This window comes from Mustela nivalis (genome assembly GCF_964662115.1).
Source record: "Mustela nivalis genome assembly, chromosome: 9".
Lineage (NCBI taxonomy): Eukaryota > Metazoa > Chordata > Mammalia > Carnivora > Mustelidae > Mustela > Mustela nivalis.
In genome coordinates, this window is record NC_139028.1 from 100284005 (window position 1) to 100310441 (window position 26437).

The window sequence follows — 26437 nt, forward strand, 5'->3', positions numbered from 1 at the left end:
CGGCCAGGAGCCCACGGAGGTGCTGAGAGGAGCCACGCTGAAGTTTGACCTCTCAGAGCCTTTCGAAAGCACCCAGTCCCCGCTGGAGAATAAGTCAAACAAATATTAAGGGAAGGAAATCGAATATGTATGCTGAACATTGAAGCAACATCTGAGCGTTTAAAAAAAGTGCCCAGCTGGGAATTACAATAGAGTGACACTTTTTTCTTCCCCACTGAGCCAATTACAATTACAAGTTCAGAATTTATTTACCTAGCCCTTAATGAAACGGCGGATGCTCCCTGTCCCAAAGAGGAGGGCGTGGGCGTGGGCTTCCTGCCAGTGCATCTTACCATCGCTGGGTGGCTCCTCTGGGCAGACTTGCATCCCGGGCAAGGCAGGTGAGTGGGATTCAGTGTGTTTTCCACAAGCACTTACTTGTGCTGGACATTGCTGGTGCTCCCCTGCCCTTTCTCCTCCTGGCCCTGCGTGCTCCCCACTGTGCCCCACATCTCTCCTGTCTGCAGCCGGGTCAGGCCCACCTGGCTTTGTAGCTCCGCGCTTCAAGAACTAATGCTTATAATGTGGGATAGTTATTTTAAAGAGGTGTTGGTACACTTGATGGTTTAAATAATGCGTACTTTCCCCACCCCCTGTTCCAAGGGAGATAGCTGCAAAGATATTCTAACCTGAAAGGATCCATATGTTTGAGGGTTCTTGTTCCAAAAGCTGCCTGTTGTCTCTTTGGGATTGATGACAGGCCTTGGCTGCTGCAGTTCAGAGCCTCAGCATCGGCTTACGATTTGGGGATATGGGGACTTTGTCTTGCGTGGGCTGCTTATCTGCCTTGATTTCAATAGAGTTGCTTCAAGGAGGTGTATGGGTAGGACTTGGCCTGGGGCCAGGGCAAGTGAAAGCCCCAGCGGCAACTCTCGGGGACAGTGTCTGTAGCTCTCCAGAGAACATTCTAGGTTGTTCCCCAGTGTGAAGCTGCATCCTTCATTGCCAGTTGTAAAATGGCTTGCAGGAGCACGGATATGAGGCGGTGGTGGTTGATGGCTACAACGTTAAAAAGCAGTTGCCCGTTTTAGAAGACTAAGAAGAAAGTGTGAAGGAACAGAGTGGTCCGCTGACTCTGGAACAGTCGTGACTGGGAACAATGAGTCTTTGGAAAGCAAGATGGACCAGGCTGAATGATGTTTACAGCTCCCCTCTTATGTCATATCTGCTGCTTGGTGCTCGAAAATTGGTGCCTGGGGTTCATGTTAATCTTGATTGCAGTTTGTTTGCTACTGTCTGTTGACTGGTTTAGATCAAGAATGGGCAACCTTAATTTCTAGCTTCCCGACCAGCCTTTGAGTTGGATTGAAGGGCTGAGGGTTGTGGCAGAGGTCCTGCTCTCATGTTGACACTCTGGTCATTTTGGACAGCTGGGTCACTAATTACACCCACGGCCTAGATCTCTGGGGCTGGTGGAAAAGCTCCCCTGACTTAGAGCAGAGCATTCAGGCAGGATTGTGTCCGCCCTGCGGACTCCGATGTGCCTAGTGCTGGACACAGAGTGGACGCTCGGAAAGTATTTAATGAATGAGTGAACTTAATGTGTTCAGACACTGAATTTTCTTACATACAGTTTCTGGAGTAGAATTGGAAGGAGTTGTTCAAAGTTCAGTGATTCCATATTCTGTGTATTCAGTGGGGGGATCCAAGCAGGGGCCATCTACTCGCTGGCCTGCCAAACACATAGCAAAGGGTAATTTTGTACTAATTACTTACCTTGTTGGGGGCAGTGGGAATATCAACCCTCACTTTGTAATTTAACTTTGTTCTCTTAAAATGAAATCCATAAAGCTTTTTTCTTATTTCCTGCTTTCCCACCCCCAGCCTAGAAGTAATCTTGGTCCTCTTAACTCTTTTTTTTGTGCTTTTTCAACTATATCCTCGCTTTCTTTCATCTCTAGCTTTTTATGCATGTGACATTAGCTTTTCTAAATGGGAAGCTCCTTGGTAACAAGATATCTGCTTTGATTTTGTATTCACTCTTTGAAGTCTGTAAGGCAGTCCCTAAAAATTATGCTGAGTGAGGGATGTCTGGGTGGCTCAGTCAGTTAAGTGTCCAAATCTTGACTTCACTCCCGGGCATGATCTCAGGGTCATGAGATCAGGCCCCACATCAGACTCCACACTTAGTGTGGAGTCTGCTTGAGATTCTCTCTCTCCCTCTGTTCCTCCTGTCGTGTGTGTGTGCACTCTCTCTCTCTCTCTCTCTCAAAATAAGTAAAATAATTTTAAAAAATTATGCTGAGTGAAAAAACCCAATCTCAAAAGGTCACATACTATGCAAGTCCATTTATATAGCCTTCTTGAAATTATAAAATTACAGAAATGGAGAATACATTAGTGGTTGCCAGTGGATGGAGAGGAGGGTTAGAGATCAGCAGCAGGGAGCCTCGTGGTGCCGGGAACGCTCTGTATCTTAACTGTGTCAGTGGCAATGTCATGTGATGTCACACTCTAGTTTGCGAGATGTGGTCATTGTGGGAGACTGGCTGAAGAGAACATGAGATCTCGTTTATTTCTTACAACTGCTTTTCAATTTCCAATTATCTCAAATTCTTTCAAGGAAAAAAAACAATGGTGGCTCAGTAGGTATCTGTGAGTCGAGTGCATAAATGAATTAATAAATAGGAATATTCAAATCTCTCCATCCCCAGACTTTATTATTTTAGCTTGCTGTTGGAATGCCTTTCCAAAACTTGTTATTAGGATTGATATTTTTAAGGTGGATGAACAGCTCTGTATTTTTTTTTAAAATGCCGTTGAGGAATCCTTCCTTTTGATGGTTTGGATTTTATTCTAGTTTTGGCCTTTTATTGTAAGCCACCCCAAGTCATTTTTTGGAAATGTGTGGGATATAAATAAATAATTTGAAAGAGTCCCTCGACGGCTTGATTTCCCCACCAGGACATTGTGGGGTTTAAGCAGACATATCGGGAGGGCATTAGGCTGAATGAACTCATTACAGAATCATTTTGGAGCTACACTGATGTTTCAGCCAGAGTTACGGAGTTATGGTCAATGGCACGTCTTCCCTTTGCACAGTGAGAAGAAAACAGGGTTTTGGCCATTTTGCGGTAGCATCCCTGATTGCAAGTGGTGGAACTCACCCAGGGCAGTGACTCGAAGTAAAGAGAGTTTCTCCCCTTGCTGAACAGAGCTCACGTCTTTGGTCCCCAGTCCTTTAAATGGAGCCTCACCAAAATCAACTGGAAATTCTGAAGGCTCAGTAACGGTTTTGTATAAAAACTAAAATCTCTGTTTCCACTCGTGTGGGATTTAAAGAGAGTAGCCATTTGACTTATGATCACTATTCTTCTTCTAACTTCATTGAACCATCCCCTGAGGCCAGACTAAGAAACAGTATCCCCCTCCCCAGAGTTGAGGTTATGGAAATAAAAATGATTTCATGTTTAGTGGGTCCTAAGGAGTGCGAGATTGGAAAACCCACGACCCAGTCCTGACCCACCCCTTCCTCCTCCCGTCGCCTCAAACTCCTGTCTCTCCTTCCCTTTGTTATTACCTCTCAGGGGATTCATTGCCTTGTGAAAAATAGTAGTGGAGTTTAATTTTTCATTCAGGAGCATTTTGCTTGTGTTTCCTTCTCTGCTGGAGCCTCACAGATGACAGGGCTCCAGTGGGCCCGTGGACGTCCTGTGTGGGACCCCACGGGACAGTTCCACAACTGACAGGGGCTCCTCCTTTTCATGGCGTGCGCATGTGGCTTTCTTTGCTAAATGGGAGCCAATTCCTGGAGAGGCTTCAGCTTTTAGAAGACAAGTACCAGGAGGGAACAAGGGTTTTGTGGGTCTCCCCACCTCCTCTCCCTACCCCTTTCTACTCTCAGCTTGGGTGGTGTGCACGTGTGACTCTTCTCATGCCTGCACTAGCACCGGTGATGAACACAGACACTGTGATTTCACACACTGTCACCTGATTCTGTCTCCCAAGTGAGGGACTGAGCTTGGGGAGATGAGGTGCTTTGAGACTCAGAGGAGTGGGGAATCCTGTGACTTCGTGGACCAGTCTGGGAGTTAGGCCCGACCTTAGGCTTGAACTGACTGTGTGTTATTGGGAGAGCCACTTCCTCTCCTGCTCTGGCTTCTCGCTTGTACTGCGAGGGAGCTGGACCGAATGAGCTTTGTCTTCCAAGTGGTCTTAGCTGCAAATCTCTGAGGTCGTGTGGGTAGGGGTCAGCAGCTCAGACTGGCGAAGTGTGAATCTTTTCCTTCCTGTCCACAGAAGGCACCAGGCTGTGCCATCTGGTGAGCCGGGGCAAATAAGGAAGAGGAGAATGGTTTAGAGCCACCTCCTCTGGCAGTGTCTTCCTAATTGTGACGATTTTGACAGCACACATTCCTCCACTAAGCCTGACCAACCCCAGCCTGTTTCTCTTGCCTCCTCACTGCCCTAAGCCTGAAGAAAGAACTTGAAAGGAATGGAGAACTTGTCTCTCAGAACCAAGGCACTGACCTTCAGCCAGACTGGGGCACATGGGATTTCTACCCAAATCCCAGAAGCCTTCCCATGATCCTGGCTTTCCTGCTTGGCTTATTTTAAGCAGACCGCTGCTTTGGGTTGGAAAAGTCTCTCAGGCAGACTGAAGTGATCTAACAGGTAAATCTTAATACTTAACACAGCATGTACATGTATTTGTCAAAACCAGTCAGCATTAGGGAACTCGGGGTGACAACTTCAGGGCTCCCTTGCTCTAGATGTCTAGCATTAGCATTTAATTGTGTCCCAGGCGTGGACAGAGGCTCTTTGGCTTTTTGCAAAACACCCCCTTGACCAAAACTGCCAGCCACCAGTGTGATGAAAAGCATGAGCTGAAAATGGAGCCAATCAGGCTGAAGCCCTCCATTCCACTTCGTTTCAGGAAATGCCAAATATAAAAGGTGAGCTCAGTTCCCAGAGGCCTGAGAGTGAATCTGATAACAGGCTCCTCCGTGGAAACGAGTGTGGAACTGGAATGCAGCCAGCTAGCCCCTTCCCATCTGGGCAGCAGGCAAGACAAGCCTGAGGGAAGAAGGGCCACTGATTCAAAGACGGTTGCAAGTTGGAATTGGGATCCTTGCTCTGCCCCCGCTGGCCCAGGCATGTGACCACGGGGTTTGGGTTGGCTCCTCGAGTTCTGTTCTACTTTGATGGTGAGGGATTGACAGAACCCAGGGGTCGTGTGCAAGAAGAGGCGGGAAACCCCAGCGCAGTTTGATGTGCCTTGAATCTATATTCCCTGTATTTCTCTCACTACTTCTTGGTCTGTCTCTGGGCTCCTGATTCCTGGTACATATGGTAACCCTCTTACCCAGTAGCAATATCCCTGTGGAACCATGCCTTTGAAAGTGTGATGACTATAGCAGCCACTTCAGAGAGTTACTTTTCTCCTAAAGCTGACCCGTGATTTCATAATTGTGTATCCCCAGATGGGCACCACCTGTTGCTACACCTTCCCCCTTCGCCCCTCCCTGGTCCGTTTCCTGAATCTGACTATGGTTAGCACACACCCTGTGTTTAAAATGCACTCTCCAGGCTGGCTTAGATTGAGTGCATTAGCTAGCCTCTTTGCAGGAACATTTATTGGGTACCCTTATGTGTATGGCATCGTAAGCCAAAGTTAAATAACAGAGGCCGTGTACTCCAGAAACGTGCGACTTGCAACTGATCACAGTCAGTGAGTTTGTTTCTATGGAAATATGTTAGTAAGGAAAAAGATACAAAGATTTCAGCCCTAAAAGGACATTAGAGGGCACATCACCCGACCCCTCTTTTGCAGATGGCGAAACGAAAGCAGGCGACCTGACAGGTGGCTTGCATGACTCCTCGAGGGCAGAGCCGGCTCTGGGGCGTCCGCCTCACCCAGAGCTCATGGCACACGCCCTCGTAGCATGTCATCTGGACTGCACTGTGGCTTTGAAACAAAGGTGGAAGACCTAGTCTGACCAGCTAGCAAGGGGAAGCCACAAAAGACCTCCGGAAGTTGAAGCGGGGGAGAGAGAGAGAGATCGAGAGAGAAAGAGAGAGCAAGAATAGATAGATTACTCGGCAAAGAGCCCAGTGAGCACGGCTGGAAGTGCCGAGGAGAGCAAATGTCCGTAAGTGGTTAGCACCGAGGTTGTAAACATTGGAGTAGCGGAAAGCGGTCAGAGCGTGCTATTATGTTGCTACAATCTCTACTTGAATAGTCACGTGGAAATAGCCCGGAATGGAAGAGCCATTCAGTTATTGCTGAGCCCCCAACCAGGGCCTTGAGCTGTAATAGAGGTTCTGTCTGCAGAGTCGCGCGTGACTGAAACTGCACGAGGACGGTGTGTGCGGACAACTTGAACAGTGCAGACACACATTTGAGTAATGGTGCCGTGACCCGGGCATGGCCAGTGGAGCACTGTTACCAGAGCTCCGGGGCTAGAATGTGAAGTTTCAGGTGCCCCGCTCCTCGAATATATAAAGGCATCTGTTAGTAATGACAAAAGGCTGACCCCAGAGCATTTCCCTAAGGTAAAAAGAAAAGAGCTGAACGAGAGCAGGAGGTGGGCAGTCAGCGGGAGAGGGGGGTGGAATTTGAGTTCTCGCTCTTCTGGCTGGGAGGACGCTTTACTGTCTACATAATCGCCTTCGTGCTGCACTGGGGCTCGATTAGAGAGGGCCCATCCTGCTCGGCTCCACTCCGTTTTGATCCCGTAGTCAGCTGCGGAGTTATAGATGAAGTGACAAGGATGCTATCTTGATTGTATCCAGCTGCCTGGAGTAAGTCAAGGGCAGGGAGGCCCCGTGTGAGGAACAGCGCTCACTGACGGCTCCAGAGGAATCTGAAATTCAGAACACCTCGGATGCTTTCAGAACGGCGTAGTTCAGCACTCAGTGACCCAGTGTCACCCAGTTAAGTCTCTGTGGAGAGAAGTCTGATAAGTGGCTTCGGCTAACGGGAAGAAGATTGAAATCCTAACCACATTTGACCCTAACATGGAGCCAGTGTTATTAGGGTGGCTGCAGACGGGAGCTTGAAAAGAAGGACCCTAGGGACAGTGCACGGATTGGAGAGCTGTGTAGACTCAAAGTAGCCAGAGGGTGGAGGAAAAGGCGGCTTGCAGCTTGCAGGGGACTGACCGAACTTGTCCCTCCCTGGCCCACCCAGCCCTTCCCCCACCGCGCCCATCCCCTGTGGGTGGCACCGTGACCTGCGTGCACTTGGAGCCTTTCAGAACCCCTGTAAGCCCACAGAGGGGAACCACTGGTCCCTACCATGGTACTGGTGCCACTTGAGCGGCAGGTGCTTGCTGCTGACAGAAGGAAACTGCCAGCGCCTATACGGGAGCGCGCCTGGGCTGCGCACCGAACAGAAGCCACGGCTCACGGACTATGTTGTTGCTCTGGGCTCTATAAAGCCAGAATAGTATCCTATTATTTTAATCTGCTGAAATCCAAGCCCCAGAGTAGGAGCACAGCAGCAGCCTCACACATCTGAGGAAATGTCTGACACGGCTTCATCTGTCTGCAGCTAGTACAATGGTGGCTGCGGCTGATTAACTCTGTTGAGTACAACATGGTGTTAATGAGGCCAAGGCTGTGGGTTTCAGAGGCCTGGTAGGTGCCCTGGGCTCACACAAAGGAAACCCCAGACCACGCTCAAGACCCGGGTCGGATATCCCATTAAAGCATGTGGACGATCACAGGAGGACCGGGGAGGACAGTGGAATGACTCAGCGAATACCGCTTACCCCCTTCTGGAAAAGCAGTTTAAAACATGTGCTTTAGCCCTGTGAATTATTACTGTGATCTTCACGTGCAAGGGATATCACATTATTATTGATGGTAACTGTTGATCGGGACTGCCGCAGACTTCCTTTCTGAATTAAGGAGAACACTGGCTCTGCCTGTGAGGGAAAGAGAAAGGATCTTCCGTCCCTCCTTTTAGTCTCAGCTGTTTTGCCTGCTGAGGTCGTGCCCATCTGTGCGTTCCGTGAGTGTCAGTGGAACGCTGTCCTGCGCAGGCACTGCTCTTTGTGCTTGGGAAACCACAGCGAATCAGACAGAGCTCTGTGTTCGTGGAGATCCAGTTCTGTGGGAGGAAAATAGGTGCTCGATCAGAAAACAATAAATAACCAGAACAATTCCCAAAAATGAATGTTTGGTGAAGGAAAGCCTGGGGTGAGGGCATGTGATGAGGAATGGCTGGGAGGGAGGAGACAGTGTTTACTTTGGGTAGGAAAGTCTGAAAAGTCCTCTCGAGAGTAGGTGCCATTTAAGCAGAGACTTGACTGATGAACTAGAACTAGCTTTCTGGAGAGCTGGGACGACATTCCAGGCAGAAGAAGGAGATGAGCGGTCACGATTCTAGAGCAGAAGGGCCACAGAAGTGTGGGAGAACGTGGCAAGAGGAGGGGGGGGAGCGGCTGGGCCCTTAGAGGATGCTGAGGACTTTGGCTCTTATTCTTCGTCAGCAGGAGCCCATTTTTGTTTCCTTTCAGGGGTAGAATAGTTCTTAAAGATTTTGGGGTGTTCCCCCTTGAAAACTTATGTTGAAATCCTCACCCTTAGTAACCTTATTTGGAAATAGGATCTCTTTAGAGGTAACGAGTTAAAATGACGTCGTAAGGGTGGATCCTAATCCACTCAGACTGGTGTCCTCAAGAAAAGGAGAAATTTGGCCACAGACGCAGACACATGCACAGAGGGAGGAAGGCCGAATGAAGAGAGAGGTTAGGCGTGAGGCATCCGCAAGCCAAGGAATGCCCACGACTGACGGCCAGCCACTGAAGCCTGAGAGCAGCAAGGAAGGCCCTGAGGGGAGTCAGAGGGAGCGTGGCCCTACCCACACCTTCATTTCAGAGTTCTGGATTTCTGCCGCTATAAGCCACCTGGTGGGGTGACTTCGTTAGAGTATCCCTAGCAAACTACCAAAGGGGGCGGGGGGCTTGTACACCACCTCTGCCCTGGGGAAAGCCACGGTGCATTGTCCCCGGCTCAGTGACATGTGGGCACTGGGGAAGCCCCCACATGCTGCAGCGTATGACCATACGACATATATGTGAGGGTAAATACGTGCTGAAGATAACATTAATTTAAAATACTTTTGTATATATGTATATATATACACACATAAAATAGGATGCAGCCTGTTGGTTGATTTACCCTCAAACAGATCTTTCTCAGCTTAGCAGAGGCTTACCTGATAAAACTGTTGTGAATTAGGGCACCTGGGTAGCCCACTCAGTTAAGCATCCAACTCTTGATTTTGGCTCAGGTCATGATCTCAGGGTTGTGAGATAAAGCCCCACGTCCAGCTCTGTGTGGAGTCTGCTTGTCCCTCTTCCTCTGCTCCCCACCCTGCTTGTGTGCTCTCTCTGTCTGTCTCTAAAATAAAGAAAATGTTAAAAAAAAATGCTCAGAACACTTACATTAGCCTATAGTTGGGCAAGATCATCTAACACAAAGGCTGTTTTATAATAATAAAGTATTAATTTACTATAAAGTAAATAATAAAGTATTTAAGAAAAATGAAGTATTTATATAATAAAGTATTAAATAATAAAGTATAATACTAAAGTATTTATTATTACAAATAATAAAGTACTTATAATAATAAAGTAATGTAAAGTACTTTATAATAATAAAATAATTTATTGAATCCTGAGAGCAAAAAACAGAAGAGTTGTTTGAGTAGAGGATGGTTTTAAGTGTACTGATCATTGACCCTGGTGATTGCGGGCCTGACTCGGAGCTGCTACTCCCTGCTAGTGCCCCGCATCATGGGAGATGGCCCAGGAAAAGACCCAAATTCAAATTCAAAAATTCGAAGTAGCATTCTACTGAACGCATATTGCTTTTTTATCATCGTAAAGTTGAAAAACCGTTAAGTTGAACTATTGTCAGTTAGGGACCATCTGTTCTCTAATATTCTATTAAGAATAGTCCTGTTAGAGACACTGTGTAAATAATGGTTTGGAAGGGCGAGCGTGGAAGCAAGGACATGAGTTAGAGGCCTGTTAACAACAGTCTAGGTGAGGGATGATGGTGGTTTGAGCTAGAGAGAGGGGCGGGAGAATTGGCCGGAGGTGGTCAGAAGTAGAGCCAGCAGGACCTGCTGATGGATGAGGTGTGGGGAAGAAGGAGAGGAGGGAATAAAGACTGACTTGTAGCTTTTTGGCTGGGGCAGTCGGGTAGATGATTTGGTGAGATGGAGAGGATTGAGAGAACGGCTTCTCCGGGGACAGGGACTCAAGAGTTATGTGTTGGACATGTTAAGTTTGAGATGCCCATTGTTTATCCCATTGAAGATATTAAGTAGTTGGTTTTCTCAGGAACACTCTAGGCCAAACAGATTCAGAGGTCAGTAGATTAGAGGAGGTATTTAAAAGTGATTGAAACTAGTTGAAATGACTCAGCTTGTTTAAAGAGGAGACTAGGGCACAGGATCGGACCCTCGGGAGCTGTCTTGTTCCGAGGCCTGGTAAAGGATGAGGAATCCTGCTTGCTGAGAAGTGGTACCGTGAAGAGCGGCTAAGCGGGCAGTACTCCGTAATGGCACAAACTTCCTCTTCTTTCAACTAAAGTTAGACTGACTTATACAGAAATACACGAGGAAAGATACTGGAAGTAACCCACCCCCAGTATACCAGATTCTGTTTCATAAAACAGTATCTAAGAGTCTTACCAAATAAGGAGATCAAGCTTTTGTTTCCAGTATGTTATAGATTATAGAATGAGATGCGTTCTCTATATGCGAGGCTTCTAAAAGGTCATAAGCATGGCTGTGTGCTCCAGGGAATTAGGGTTTTAAAACTTATTTTTTTTTTAGAACAGACTTTCGGGGCACCTGGATAGTATAGTCAGTGAAGCATCTGACTCTTGGTTTCAGCTCAGGTCATGATCTCAGGGTCATGATATCAAGCCTCACATGGGGCGATGCTCTGGGTGTTGAGTTTAAGACTTGCCCTCTGCCCCTCCCCACCTCTTGCTCACTCCCTCACTTTCTAAATAAATAAATAAATAAATAAATCTTTACAAACAGAGATGAAGTTTTCAGAATTACCAGACTTACTATAAATGAGAACAGTCTGTTGAGCGTCTCTGCCTTCGGCTCAGGTCATGATCCCAGCATTCTGGGATCTAGCCCCTTGTCAGGCTCCCTGCTCAGCGGGGAGTCTCCTTCTCCCTGTCCCCTCGCCCCTACAGCCCCATTTGTGGGCTTGTTCTCTCTCTCTAATGAAAAAATCTTCAAAAAAAAAAAATACATGAGGACAGTTGAGTTATAGGGGTCCATTTGTTCTTCGTGTGTGAGCATGAAGAATGGCACCTGTTTCCTTCCTCTTTTGTTAGGGGATTCCCTACTTTGTTCCAAATAAGTGAGTTATTACTATGTGACTTAAAATTGCCCAGCAATGGTAGGAGGATTTGGAGGAAATTAGAGCCTACACATACCTTCGAATATTGGTAGAATAGCCCTTTCTTGAAGACCTCTTCAGAAGCCCATTCCAACCTTAGCTGGTGAGGATCTGGCTCTGGGAGTCCTTCTATACCATTTGGGTGATGCAGCACTGGGTTTGCTCGCTGTCTGAACTGGATGTGTTTCTCTCTCAGGTCTGGCGGGAGTTTCCTGACCGTCTGGTGGGTTACCCCGGTCGTCTGCACCTCTGGGACCACGAGATGAGTAAGTGGAAGTACGAGTCCGAGTGGACCAATGAGGTGTCCATGGTGCTCACGGGGGCAGCTTTTTATCACAAGGTAAGGTGGGGGTCAGGCTGGGCAAGTGGGTCTGAGGTGACAACACTGCACACACGACGCTTGTTCTGTGTGGCCCAGTTGAATTTCTGCTGAGTTCAGGAAAAATGTCCTCCTCAGAGGGCCTCCAGACGCCACGCTGTCGTGTGTGTCAACTCCACTTCAGTTAAAAAAGGAAGAAAGAAAGGCTATGTTGTATGATTTTTTTAAAGTTATTTTTCTTATTATACAAATACTGCATGCTCATAATAGAAAATATGGAAAATTCATAACAAATGTTATCATATAAGACACACACATACACGAAAGTCACTCGTAATCCAATCCCTTACAGATAACCATCGTTATTGTATAGATGTTTTCTCCAGTTTGCCTTTTATTTACTTATTCACGTAGACCGTTGTAAATATCCTCACTAGCTTGATTTTTGTACATATTATGAGTTATTAACATCAGCATTCCTTCATCACATAATTGCTAATATGCTATTGTACCAATACCCATAAATTATGTGTAACTATTCTTCTAGCTCTGGATATTTAGATAGCCTCAGATTTTGGGGGCAATTTTAGATAATGCTTAATAGCTAATGCTTTAGTAGCAATTAGTATCTGTTTTCACAACTGTTTATACGTGTGATCGTTATGATAGATTTCTACAAGTGGAATCATAGCAAAGGGAATGAACATTTGGGGGAGGTTTTAAGATATATATATATATATATATTGTTTTCAGTATTGTTTGCCCCAATTTATCTTCCCACCAACAAAATATAAAACTATCTTACTATAACCCCCACTTGCATGAAATACGTAGAAAGGGAAAACGAGACTGAGCTGTTTTGAAAGGTGAAAAGGGATCTTACTGTTTTCACTCTGATTGCACTACTGTGGTTGAGATTCCTTTTGTGTCTTTTATATTTCTTCTGAGAATGGTCCCTTCACGTTTTTGACTTTTTTATTAGGGAGAGGTTGAAAGAGGATGCTTGGGACTTTAGAATATTCAGGTTGAAGGTAGAGCACCGCTGGGAGTGTGGGGTTGACTTGAACCATGATACCTGCTCCGTCGTCAGCAGCAGCCCGAGCTGCTGCCATTAGGAGTGTCCTGCACGTCTCTGGCCACCCTGGGGCCATTCAAGGAGCGGAGCTATGGGACAGTGATGGCATGTTGCTTTCTCAGCCCTGCTGTTTGTTTTTCAGGGTTCTCAGTCCAGAAATGGGCTTTGTTCTTAGCAATAATTAAATAAGTAAAGTGAGGCTTATAATTCGTGGGGTTTATGATCATTCACTTGTACACTGGCTCCCCCACCAATGAATTTCTACACTATCTCATACATGTAGAGCTTCAGAACTGTGGCAGCTTCAGAATTGCCTTATTTTGGGGCTCGGTGGGTTGAGCATCTGACTCTTGATTTCGGCTTGGGTCACGATCTTAGGGTCCTGGGTTCAAGCTATGCATAGGCTCCGCACTCAGCTCTGCTCCAAGCCTTGCTTGTCCCTCTCCCTCAGCCCCTCCCCCTCCTTACACGTGCATGCGCACACACACACAATCTGTCTAAAATAAACAAATCTTTGAAAAAAAAACCAGAATTGCCTCATTTTGTATTTTACTTCAAAAAGCGCATACCTGGGGTGCCTGGGTGGCTCAGTGGGTTAAGCCTCTGCCTTCAGCTCAGGTCACGATCCCAGGGTCCTGGGATCGAGCCCCGCATTGGGCTCTCTGCTCAGCGGGGAGCCTGCTTCCTCCTCTCTCTCTGCCTGCCTCTCTGCCTACCTCAAATAAATAAATAAAATCTTTAAAAAAAAAAAAAAGTGCACACCTTTGCAGGTCAGTATACCGGGAGGTTCTCTCTGTTTCTGTTTGTAGTCTGTAGGCAGAATGTAGAGCCCAGGATTGAGCGCTGTGCCTCCAGAATAAGAACCGAGTAGAGATCAGTGTGTAGTGTGTCTCTGACTGATATGTTATTTATTAAACATATGATATATGAGTCCAAATGGCCTGCATCCTACAAGGGCTTCACTCTCTGTCTCTCCTCTGCTTACAATAGGTGATTTTTAAAAGAATGACAGTGTGAAAGATTCTTGGTCATCTGACCAAAAAAAGCATTCTAATAGTTCTTACAGCCTTGTAATTAATCTTACAACAGAATGCTTGTCCTCATGTTTAAGCAGAATCATGTCCCCATGATTAAATTGTCCTTTGATTGTTAACCACGGGGCACCGGTGTTTCACTCTTTTTTCTTTTTGTCTCACCTGACAGTATTTTAATTACCTGTATACCTATAAAATGCCCGGCGACATCAAGAACTGGGTGGACGCTCATATGAACTGTGAAGACATTGCCATGAATTTCCTGGTGGCTAACGTCACAGGGAAAGCTGTCATCAAGGTAAGACATCCCGGTCCAGCTCTGCCACCAACTGCGTGATCTCGCGTAAGTTTTTGTTTCTCTGAGCCTGAGACGTTCTCATGAATGTAAATGAAGCTTTGGATTATGTGAACTTCAAGCTCCTTCTAGCTTTCAGATTCTGCGATTGATGCAATCACATTATAACATTAAAGCTAGGCTTTGAAAATTTAAACGTTTTCTTTTTTTATGTGGTTTCTTTTTTTTTTAATATTATTTATTCATTTATTTGACAGAGAGAGACAGCAGAGAGGGTACACAAGTGGGAGGAGTAGGAGAAGGAGAAGCTGGCTCCCCACTGAGCAGGGAGCCCGAGGCAGGGCTTCATCCCAGGACTCTGGGGTCATGACTGAGCCGAAGGCAGTCGCTTAACCAACTGAGCCCCCCAGGCACCTTTATGGTTTCTTTGTTACAGTTTCTAATATCCAGTATTAGAGATAAAGGCTGGGGTGGTCAGTCTACCAATTATGTTTTTAAAAACCTTCAATTGTATTCTCAAATCTGATTTGGAATCTAAATCTGTTAATTAAAGAATGCAACTTACAGCTCTCTCAGGATGGCTGGGTTTTATTTTTAAAGATATTGAGAAGATAATACACCCTGTCCAGTTACAACTGTAGTTTTTCTAAATATTGTTCTAAATACCAGTCACCAGTTTTTTTGAAACTACCTTTCCCATAACAAATTAAAAGCTGAGAGTACGTAAGAATCACATGGGGATCTCTGTATCTGTAATGTCTCTGTATCTGTAGGGTCTATTCCTGAAACACAGATTTTGCTCAATCCAGATTGCCAGATACAAAGAGAGTTTACATCTTTTTTATGAGTGGAATTGTCGTGACCCTGTTTCCTTCTGGATTAGAATTCCATAGAAAAATAGGCAATGCTTCTAGGCCAGATTCCTGTACTGGAGTCTTCCCATACTGAAACTTACACTAGACGTGTGGTATGGCATCCCCGGTGATTGTTCGTGCTATAAGTTGATGGGAGAAGCTGGATTAAACCAAAGTGACTAAGGAAAGAGGAAGAGTCCTCATCTGTGCTCTGTGACCTTGGTCCGGGCCTTCCCCTCCCCGAGCCCTCTGACGCCGTCAGCGCTCACCGCAAGAAAAAGCATGTAAATCACAAAACTAATTTTAAAAGAACTCCTCTTATCTCCAAAATTGCTTTTTGATGTGCTTCAAGATATTTTTAGCTGTGCCTGCTTACTCTGTGAAGTCATTCCACCATCTGTGTGCTGTTCTCCTTCCCCCAACCCCCATCTCACTACTGTTTACTTAGCTTCACTAGGTTAGGATAATAGTCTCCCTGGGTTTGCTAAGAAAATCATTAGCTGTTGAAGGTTTGGGAGCGCAGGAGGAAAAGGCAGGGAAAAGAATTCAGATGGTGAGGGGGACCATTGGGTTTTTTCCCTGATCAGAGGGAATTGCAAAATAACCTGGCATCTTCAAGACCATGGCGCTGCTCAGAGTGCTTGCCTTTAGCTAGAAGAGGGAAAATGAGTGCCTGTTGGAACTAAGGTTACGGTGAAAGTTATGGGAAGCTGTATTTCATCGCCCTTATGGCTGCAAGAACAAATGGTGTTTATACAAGGACCTTGGCAGTGAGAAAACAGTCATTAAACAGGAATTAAGGAGCTTGTCATCACCACTTCTTTCCAGTTACAGAAGGCAAAAGCCCTCCAAGCCTTTTTTATTGGGCCCTTGTGAGTTCTGCTGTTGGCCAAGCCAGACAGAATTGAATGGAAGAACGGTGAGGTGTGTGTGTGTGTGTGTGCGCGCGTGCGCGCGAGCCCACGACGGGCGTAAGTGTGCATGTGGAGGGAGGAGGCAGCTTGGCTTACAGAGCAGAAGCACGCATGGTGGTGTCACAAGCATGATTTTCTTGTCCTTGGCACTGACAACCAGGTGTATTTGTGTCCTTCCCTGGCAGGTAACTCCGCGAAAGAAATTCAAGTGTCCTGAGTGCACAGCCATTGACGGGCTTTCACTTGACCAGACGCACATGGTGGAGAGGTGAGTGAGCCTCTAACCAGAAGTCTGCCCTAGCCTCTGATCCCCATTTCCTGCTTTGGGCCTGTTTATGGGACTTGCTGGAGATATAAGGACAGCAGCTGGTAGCCATAGTCACCTCCTTTGGCACTGTGGGAATTGGGTTAGTTCAAGCCCAGGTCACCCAAAGAATTAATTTGGAATGCTCCTCACTCAATTTGTAATGGCTGGAAGGGTCTTAAAAATATAGCTGGCCTTAAGCTCCAGGAGTCGGGTTCTCCATGTGGATGAAGCCGTTAACCATCCACAGTCATTTGACTGGAAGCTAGTTAATTCCAAGAAAGTACTAGACTGTTTTGCAGGATGCTCCATGTGACAGTAAAGGTTTCATTAGGAAGAATTAAACCAGACCCAGAGACAATTTACCTTTGCTGACCAAAACACCTACTAAGAACAGAATTGAAAGCAGAGCTCTTTCCATTACAGAGAGAGAGAGAGAGAGGTGAGCAAGGCAGCCCTGAGATACTCCTATTATTTCAATTTGGTCAGTTACTCAACAAGCACACTTTGTGTGGAATGTGATACTGAACCCTGTAAGTGAGCATAAAACATATGGGAGGTCTATGTCTTCCCACAGGACTGTTTTAATCTTGGAGTAGGCCTCATCCTTCCCTCTCGTAAAGCAAAGGTCCCCAAGCTTGGCATCTTCCTAATCAAACCTAATTCTCCCAGAAGGCAGCTCCTTACATGAGACAGCAAGCTCGGGCATCCAGTGGCACTGTTGTCAAGCACTCAGAGAGTGTTAGAGTGGTCCTTACAGAATAAGATACTGAGTCAGGTTTCCACAGGCTTATTGGATCTTCTTGGAGCATCCATTTCTGGGGTCTCAGCCACGTTCAAGTCCTTAAAGCCTGGAGGATTTTTTTGTACAAAAAGTTGTTTCACTTGGTCTAGATTCTTCTATGAGTCTTTCCTCCTTCTTATTTCTTATTCTTACCCTCTAAAGAATCCTTTACTCTTTCATATATAAATATCTTACCCAAAAGACATGACTTTTATCGGCTGTCAGTGTGAAATAATATGTGATTTGGGAACTATCTGTCACGGTATCATAGGAATTACACAGTCAAGGGCAGTGATATTAACTGTCACAGCTCATCTAGAAGAGACATCAGTTACAGTTATATTGGACTACATGAAATTATTTTTAAACCTACCTCCATTCTGCATGTTTGGGAGAATTCATAGCATTAAGCAATTGGGTAATTGATTGGGCTTAGTTAAAATGGTGAGGTTCTAAGGTATAAGATAAGAATTTAGGGTGAAAGGTTGGCCTGATGATGGCCTTGCGGTTCATGCTAAGGCTAAACAACTCCTCTAGCACCCCTGACACAACAAATATAAAGAGACTTAACATGCGACGAGAGAGATGTAATTTAGATAGAATTATTATTAAACACTGCAGAAAGTAACTGAGAGGGATGTGGGGGCTTCTCTTGGAAATAGACTTTTGAAAATAGAATAGGCGACTGCCCAGATGTTGTGAGGCTTGAATCAGATGCTGTCAGAGTTTATAATTAACCACAATAAATATGAATGCATGCACACACATGTGCGTAACAGTCTAAAGCTTCACGTGATAAGTGCCATGAGGGAGACTCAGAGTGTTACCAGTGATCAGAGGAAAGAGAAGCAACTTCTTGCTAGGTTGATTACTAGGAATGATTTTGCAAAAGGTGACACCTGAAGTCAGCCTTCAGAGATCACTAGGATCACCGAGCAAAAAGGCAATCCCAGGCAGGGGAGACAGGGTGGCCAAAGGTTTCAGTCAGAGGGTGAAGGCGTATCTGGCAAGCAGTTTGGGTCCGGGCTGGCTAGAGTGTAGAACTCTGGCCTGATGCTGCCAGGCCCTAAAGGAGTGTGCCCACTAAAGGAGTCTGAACTTGTTCTTCAGGCTCCAATATGCCCCTGAAGGTGTTTGAGCAGGGCAGTGTGGTCTAAGTATTGTTTTGAGATTCTTCTGGAAGTAGTGCCCAGAATGGAATGAAGGTGAAGAAATTGAAGAAAGCCCATTTGGAAAGCTTGAACTAAGTTGAGTGCGGAAAGGAAGGGATGGATTAAATTACGAGACATGGGTTTGTGTTTCTCCCCAAAGGAAGATATGCTAGAACTAGAGGTTATAGGGAAGGAATTGACAGAGGGAGCTTAGATCTCAAGTTAGGAAGAAATGGTAGTGCCGTCCGTGGTGTGAATGATACAGTTGGGAGGAGACTGCGGTTCACAAGGAGGGAGTGTGGACGAGTGTGGATGGTTGTACCTTCAGCAGTGTAAGTCATGAGGCAGGCAGAGATTCGAATTGCGGGTCAGAGAGCAGTAAGAGGGGGAAAGATCGGGTCTTGCCCTCTGTGTGTGCAGATACAGATAGAGAGCAAACACCTGGAAACGTGCAGCTAGAGCTTCAGGAAGATGATGAAAACAAGAGTAGATACTGGAAAGACATCTGCCCAGAGATGGCCATTGACTGGAGAAAAGGCAATGGCAGAATCTTGAGAAACTGACATTTAGGAGACAGAAAGAGGAACTGAAGAGAAGGCAGGAGCGAAGTAGTGTCTACGGTGCACAGAAGCAAGGGAGGAGCACGCAACATGCAGCCTGGGAAAGAGGGCTTTGAGCTAAATGCTCAGTGGTGACTTTGAAAAAAATAATGCCATAAAGTGATGGGGCTTAAGGGTTATGGCGTGTGAGTCTGTTTGGGGAAGTGGAGTTAGTGAATGTAGAGTACCCTTTTGAGAAACTTGATAGGGAACAGAGGAAATCAATCTTGAAATCAGAAACTGGGAGCAAAACTATTTGGATTAAAGATTGAATCACTAAATTATTAAATGAGGCACTTAGGTCGGGAGGGAGGAAGGCATGATTTAAGCCATCCTGGGTAGACCAAGAGATGGAGTTACAACTGTAGAATTGTTCATTTGTTGGGGTTTTTTAAAAAACAGTTTCCTTTGCAGAATTCACAGTTTGCACAAAACAGCAAAAGAAGTTAACCCGTCTGCAAGCTACGACCTTGTGTTAGGTTTTATGGTTTAATAAGCTTATTTATTCTTATATTTGGGGTCTCGGAGCAGAAATCTCGGTTGTGTAGGAGCATAGCTTTTACTGCCCAGCATCCATTTCCAGGATCTGCTGTCAATGCTTTAAGAACCAGAAAGGCAAAAGTCTTTGTAACTGTCCGTTTTGACCAGTCCTTTCACCAAGTTAAGGCAATATGGCAGAGAGCAGTGATCTGAAGAAAGAGCATTCTATTTTGATTCAGGCCCATCTTTGTTCAAATTATGGGTTTGCCACTTAGTAGCTGACTTAACAAAATTGATTTGCCTTATCCTGAATTCCAGGCTTTCCGTCTCCTAAAATAGGTATATTAATACCTATCAAATTACAGTGTCCATTCATGGGTTCAACAAATCCCTATTGAGCATCTTTGCACCAAACACTGTGTTTTGTCCTGGAGATGATTGCGGTAATAACACTGGAAAGCCTGTAACCTGGTGCCGGGCCACATCCATCTCCTTCCCAGTTTCCCCAGCATTTGTCCTCAGGGCTCCAGGTTACTTTAGGTAATTGGATGTGTTTACAAGGAAAACAGAAAACCGGGAGTCCTTCTCCTGCAGACGCTTCCAGCACTTCAGAGGAAGACAGTGGTTCTTAGTCCACTCGTACTAGATTAGAAAACCAACCCAGGGGAGCATTGACTGAATGGACCACTGACAGGACAGCTCAGGTGAGCCACTGGCAAGCGGCCAGCCTCACCACCTGCCCCAGCCTGCGGCCCAACCCGGAGCCCCTGTGTGAGAAGAAAGTAGGGAACTACTGTTCATACCTGGCTGGGGAGTTAGGAACCTTTACCACTCCGTGGCCCACAGCTTCCCCAGGTCAGGCTGTGTGGAGAGAAAGAAGCACTCACTAGGACTGGGTTAGCCAGGGGCAGCTGTCAGCAAGTCAGCTGGCCTGCGCCCCAGTGGCCTCTTGCCTGTGGCCCGGCCCTGTTGGCAGATCTAGTTACAGAGCAGACATTGTCCTCGGTGCTCTCCAGCGGGCTGTGGAGCCACTGTCCTCTGCCAAGAACCGTGGCCCTTCTTTAATACAAACTCACTGGTCCCTGTGCTGGGCACGGCTGGCCTTGGCTGGCCAGAGTCCACAGGCATGATGACTGGAAACTGGAAGAATCCGTCCATGTTTATAGGCCTTTATAGAAGGCCTGCCAAGAGTAAGACCTTGGAGAGACTGACTTTGTCTGCCACTGCCTTGACCCTATGCTTGGAGGAGAGGGAAGTCACTGTGCTCACTCAGTACCCCTTCGCAGAGACACCTCAGCCTTTCCCGGGGATCCCCTCGGACGCCCACCTCCTGAGTCTCACAGGACTGCCAGCAGGAGGGAAGGTCGTTACCCGTGAGTTACGGTAGTGTGAGGGAAAGCACAAAGGCTCTCTTGCCTGTGTAGACTGTGTTAGAGACCCAGCTGCAGCACTTGCCCATGTAGACCCGCATTAGAGACCCAGGTCTAGCACTTGCCCGTGTAGACCCGCATTAGAGACCCAGCTCCAGCACTTGCCCATGTAGACCCGCATTAGAGACCCAGGTCTAGCACTTGCCCGTGTAGACCCGCATTAGAGACCCAGCTCCAGCACTTGCCCATGTAGACCCGCATTAGAGATCCAGGTCTAGCACTTGCCCGTGTAGACGTGCATTAGAGACCCAGGTCCAGCACTTGCCCGTGTAGACGTGCATTAGAGACCCAGGTCCAGCACTTGCCCGTGTAGACCTGCATTAGAGACCCAGCTCCAGCACTTGCCAGCTCTGGGGCTTCAGGCCTCAGCTTTAACTGCTCAGCCCCTAACAGGAAGCTCCTATAAACCAGCTCTTGGGGCTACCAAGGGGCCTGCTTCAATGAATCAGAGAAATGACATTTGTAAATTATCTGGCACATAATAGGTGCTCAGCAGTTCATTTCCAGCCCCTCCACTTGGACTTGGGAATTTTATTCACAAATAAATTCGTATCAGCTCATCATTAAGATTTTTTAGTCTCAGTAGCCAGACTTCCAGGCGTTGGTTCTGCCTCTTACTGTTAGTTGCCCTTTGGAGGTGTTACTCAGCTTCTCCATATCTCAGTCTTCCCAGTGTAAAATGGGAGTAACAGTAGGGTTGTTGGCATGATAGAGGGGGTTCCTCATCTCCGTAGCGCGCTTATAGCACAGCCCGGAGCCTCTGAGACCTCTTCGCTGTTGACTTACGGTGGTGGACACGGTGGTGGTAGCCAGAAGAGCTCCGAATGGAACGGTAACACATTGTTTTAGAAACGTAATGACCGAGAGGAAAGAACTGACGCCTGGCTCCTTATAAATTGGTTTCTTCCTAAAGCTCCAAAGACTCAAACACTTGTAGATGAAAATAATTTGAGACAAGGCTCCTGGTACCGCAGGACGGAAGAGACTTCTGGTCTGTGTCTTGAAATTCGGCCCCTCTTGGGTAAATGGTCCTGTCTGATTGGTTTGTTCTTACCGTAGCTCTCCGGTGCCTGGGCCTGACTTGAGGGGAGACAGTACTGACCTTTCCGAAATCCATCCTGGAGGTTGAAGCCACGTTCACGGGCTCGTTTCTCCCCTCTGGTCCGGATGCGTCCTGCCAGCTATCACACTCAGTGGGCCTGAGTGACCAGAATGATTTCCCACCAGTGTGCCTGGCCGGCTCCGCCCCGAGGAGGTTGCTCCGGGGCTCCAGGGGTGATACGGAGAGGAGGACACGTCGTCTCCCCTCCCGCAGAGCTGCCAGGCTGTTCCATCACAGAGCCCGATGGCACTGCTCGCTCTGGCCTGGGATTGGCGGGCACGGACGGCAGCTCTCCGCTGGCCAGCAGTTCAGGGATTGTGCTCCTTAAATGCTGGTTGAGTGAGGGAAGGGTTTATTGTTCGGAGTTGAGGTTCCCCACCTGTTACCTTTTGCCTTCCACTGCTCCAGGTGTAAGGTCCTTCCCTCGGCCTTTTAAACTTCAGGAAGCTGGAGCTCAGATGCAGGACCCTTTCCCCCTTCGCCTTCTCTTCAGCTGGCACGCAGGGGGTTAAGAATTGTTGGCAGTGAATCCACCTTGGTTTGAGGCCTGTGTGTACTGAGGGGGAAGAATGACTGGAATTTGAGGGGGAAGGGAAAAGATATTCTGACCTCTGCAGGCCCGTGGCCTCCAGACAGCACCCCCTGTTCACTTTCTCCCCCCTGAACAATGGTCACAGTCCCCCCAGATCACTTCTGCTGTCCACACCTTCTCACCCTTTTGTAAGAACCCAGGATTTCTTGTGTTGATACTGAATAGTACTGAATAGTACGTGTTTTGCTTTCATCTGTCAGTCTCTTGAATATTTGCTCCATTTTCCTCACTCCTTGCCCACTCATCCATCACCTGCCTCTCTCCCCAAACCCCTCAGGTCTGAGTGCATCAACAAGTTCGCGTCCGTCTTTGGGACCATGCCTCTTAAGGTGGTGGAGCACCGGGCTGACCCAGTTCTCTACAAAGACGACTTTCCGGAGAAACTGAAGAGCTTCCCCAACATTGGCAGCTTATGAAGCGGGCCTGGCGGAGGTCTGAACGTTGAGCTTGGACGGGGAGAACACGGACGCCCCAGCGCTCTGCTACCAGAGTGTGGGGGCTCTCTGACTGACATGCTGGGCCGGCACACCCAGTCTGCTTCCTCAAGAACCGGAACCTGAAGAGAGTGTCGAAGCACCTTGAACGGTGCGTGCCTGCTTCTAGTGTTTCCTATGATCTCTGATGGCTTCTTGTTGAAAATGCCAAATGGAAGCCTTTATGGCACACTCTGGGCTTAAGTCCAGCTCAGGCTCCCCTCGTTGGCAGTTCCAATAAGACAATCTGGGGGGAGGCGTCACGGACCCTAAGACTGCGGAGAAGACAAACCTACCAGCCATATTAGATGTGGGGACTCAACGTAGATCGCGCCCATATCTCACCTTTAACTATTTCATATCAGTGAGGTTTTTAGGCAGAAAAGCCAAACCAAGAACTTGGTGCAAAATCCCGACATCTTCTTGGGATTTGACATCTGCCCTGGGACCAGAGCCCCCAGTGCTGGATTGGGATCCTGTAAGTTCCATGAGCCATTCCTCTTTGGTTTGGCTTTTTGGTATAATTAAAATAATTTTTTATTCCTTTTTATACTATGTCTGAAATGTTGATTCCCAGGAACGTTCTTTGTGTGCGTGTGTGTGTGTGTGTGCTGTTAACTCCATCTTCTGGTTACCTCCAGTCTACCGTCTGTGTCTGGGAGGGTATGTGGCCAGGAAGAGAATCTGGGGCCATGCGCGTCAAGTAAAAGATCCCCAAACTGTAAACATTCTGAGAGAAGATGCCTCCCAAAACCTCCAGAGGAATCTGTTTGCTTCTTGATTCGATCCAGTTAGTGTTTATAGGTCTTCTCAGGGAAAACAGCCTCCAAAGCCGTACCCCGAGCTGCTCTCACTAGTGCCCTGCTGTACACATCGAGGGAGCTGTGACCCTCGCCCCAAGGGGATGCCCAAATTTCCCTCATTCTTTTGGTGTAAACTGAACGTTAGCCAGGGAGGTTCTGGCTAATGTTAAATGCTGCTCCAACAACCGCTTTGCAATAGTTGCCGGGATATTTAAATCGTTCAATTTCAGCATTTAGTAATATTGCACATGTGTGAATTATACCTCTTTAAGCCCCGTTGATGAACAAATCTACTCTGGCAAATGTTAGATGTTATGGATTCGAAACAGATTTCTCTGGCTCTAATATTAAGATTAGCCACAGTTTGGGCTTTAGCCATAACATATGTCCCCAGAACACAGAATACATGACAATTTGCTTGGAATATGGTTGTAATTACCGAAACCTCGCTGTGTGCCCGTCAAAGTCACTCACCCACCACCCATTGTTCTCTTGAGTGACACGAAGGTGCAGAGTTACCCAGCTATAGCTTTGAAACCTATAGTTTGAACAAGAATCACTTCGTATGTCTTCCCATGGACTTCGAGAGGGCAAAGGAAACTTCAAGAAGCAGCCGAACCAAAAGGGGGAAGCACAAGAGTTACATCTTCTTTCTCAGGGAGGAGTAAGAGCACTGGGCTGTTCTGGTGGGAGGGGCGAGACGCTATCCCCTCCCATCCGTTCACCTTGCAGGTGCAGACACGGAAGCTGTGATTTGTCTGATGTGTTGCGTTCAAACACTGGTGCCTAAGAAATACTGTGGATTTGAATAACTACATTCCCACCAGTAGGGGACGTGGGAAGGCTTGTAATCTTGTATTTGTAATTGTGGGGATGCTAGGATGGAAACCAAGAGAAGGGGCATTGTGTTGTCACAGACAGTAAGTACTGCTGCCCTTGCTGGGGTTCCCTAACTTGCTTCCCAGGATTCAGGGTGGGTGGAGGGGCTGGGCCTCCCATTAAAATCCTTGCCAGCAGCCAAGGACGGCGCCGATGCTCTACGGGTGTGTAATCCCCTCAGCCTCACCCCTTCAGCTTTTCTGCTCTTTTTCATGTCCCTGGTGACATGTCACTGGGCCCACCGCCTTAGTGGCTGCCTTTTAATCCATGCCTCCCTCTCTAAGGATAAAGGTTTTCTCTTTCCTTTTTTAAAATTTCATTAGCCTTTCGGTTTTGGAAGAGGAGCATTTCGATCCAAGATGGTTGGGAGCCCCAGGGGCTGTGTTGGTGTGACTTTATCACCTTCTTAGGGGAATCACTGGGCTTCTCGGGGCATGAAAACTCCATGCAAAAGGCACCTCACTACTCCTAGAAATATTGCGGGTTCAATCTGGTAACGTAGCATGGAACGATTTCTGTTACTGAGTATTATATCCCAGGCACTTGAAACTTCAATGTTTCCATCTCATGAGCAGGCAGGTGGTGCAGGCCACAAGGAGAAACCCGGCGCGAGGGAACAGCCAGTGGTCAGGCTTCATGGGTTCTGAGGGGGCTGGGGACACCGTCCCCTTCCCCGTGTATCCCTGAGCTGCTCACAGCGAGCCTCACCCAAAAGCTTGGGCCGAGATCATCTGCCCTTGGGATGCCACAGAGCCTGGTTTCAGAAGCGGAACAATAACGCTAATTAAAATGTCATGTGCTGGCCTACAGCAGACAACAGCTGGTTTTAGATTAAGAAATCTTTTTTAAGAAATTGCATCTTGCTGGCCTGCACAGAAGATGAACCTGAGCTGGGCCTGGCTCAGGCCTAGATGTGCACTGAGTCACTCGCCTTTGCCCCCAGGGACCTAACTGGGAGGAGCCCACTTGGAATGCCCCTTGGAAACCCTTTTTTGCTGGTTAACATTACGTACTTCTTGATAGCCTTATCTCGTGTGTGGTAGCAAGCCTTCCACATGTTCAGGCACGTCCCTGCCTCTCTAGGAAAACTGAAGAGGAAAATAACAACTGTTCTCAGAGTCTCTGGTTCTTTACCCGCTAATGATGCGATACCGTCTCTTCTCCGAACTCAGTGTCACCAAGTTCAGAGCTCCGACCACCTGGCTCCTCCGCCAGAGCCTTCCGTCCTTCCAGCTGTGCTGCCAGCTCGTGGTTTTCCAGGCTAGTTTCTCCACTGCCTTTGGAAAGAAGTGAGCACCCTCCTGGCACGTGCTGTCCGGGACTGGGAGCTGGAAGGGGCAGGCGGCCTCTTTGCTGTCATTCGTTGAAGGAGCTGCCAATCACCCTGTGCCCCAGTGGCTGCCTGGGATGGTGGTCTCTGGCCAGAGTGTCCCTCCCACTGAAAGATGCAGGTTCCTAGCCGCAGGCTCTGGAGGTGTGATTGCCCGGGTAAAAGTCAAGACCGTTTGAGGGAAGAAGTAACAAGTAGCTGAAGGCAGAGGCTGCTTGGGAAATGGCTCAGGTCTGGCGACATTTCATGGCTAGCCAGTGAGAGGGTACCGTGGGAGCCCCGCTCGGAGAGGTTTGGGCTGACAGCTGTCTCCCGACTGCCACCCATCCTGAGCCTGGTGGGTCTCCTTTGCTTCGGGGCCATTAGCTTCTTTGTGGGTAGGCTCCCTTTCCCATCTCGGTGGCCCAGGTAGCCTGTGGCAGTGGCAGAAGCCGCAGCAGGCCGCTCCCCAGGCCACCCTGGCATGGAGAGGCGGGGGGGAGAGGGCGAAATTGGCCCCCAGATCTCAGCCACTTCCCAAGGAGCCATTCTGGCAGGGCTGCTCGCCATCCTGGAGGGCAGCTGCCATTCAGGAAGACTCTGGAAGCAACCTGAGCCTG

The 26437-nt window shown here is 47.5% G+C and overlaps 1 protein-coding gene across 1 annotated transcript in view; it reads left to right on the plus strand.

Annotated features, from left to right (window-relative positions):
• EXT2 (exostosin glycosyltransferase 2) overlaps window positions 1-23376 on the plus strand; it is a 140007-nt gene extending 116631 nt beyond the window's left edge. Inside the window, exons 11-14 of the mRNA XM_082684033.1 lie at window positions 11617-11760; window positions 14018-14146; window positions 16097-16179; window positions 22631-23376. Coding sequence (XP_082540159.1) covers window positions 11617-11760; window positions 14018-14146; window positions 16097-16179; window positions 22631-22769 — 495 coding nt within the window. The 3' untranslated portion in view covers window positions 22770-23376. The remainder of the gene's footprint in view (window positions 1-11616; window positions 11761-14017; window positions 14147-16096; window positions 16180-22630) is intronic.
• Window positions 23377-26437: the final 3061 nt, after the last annotated feature.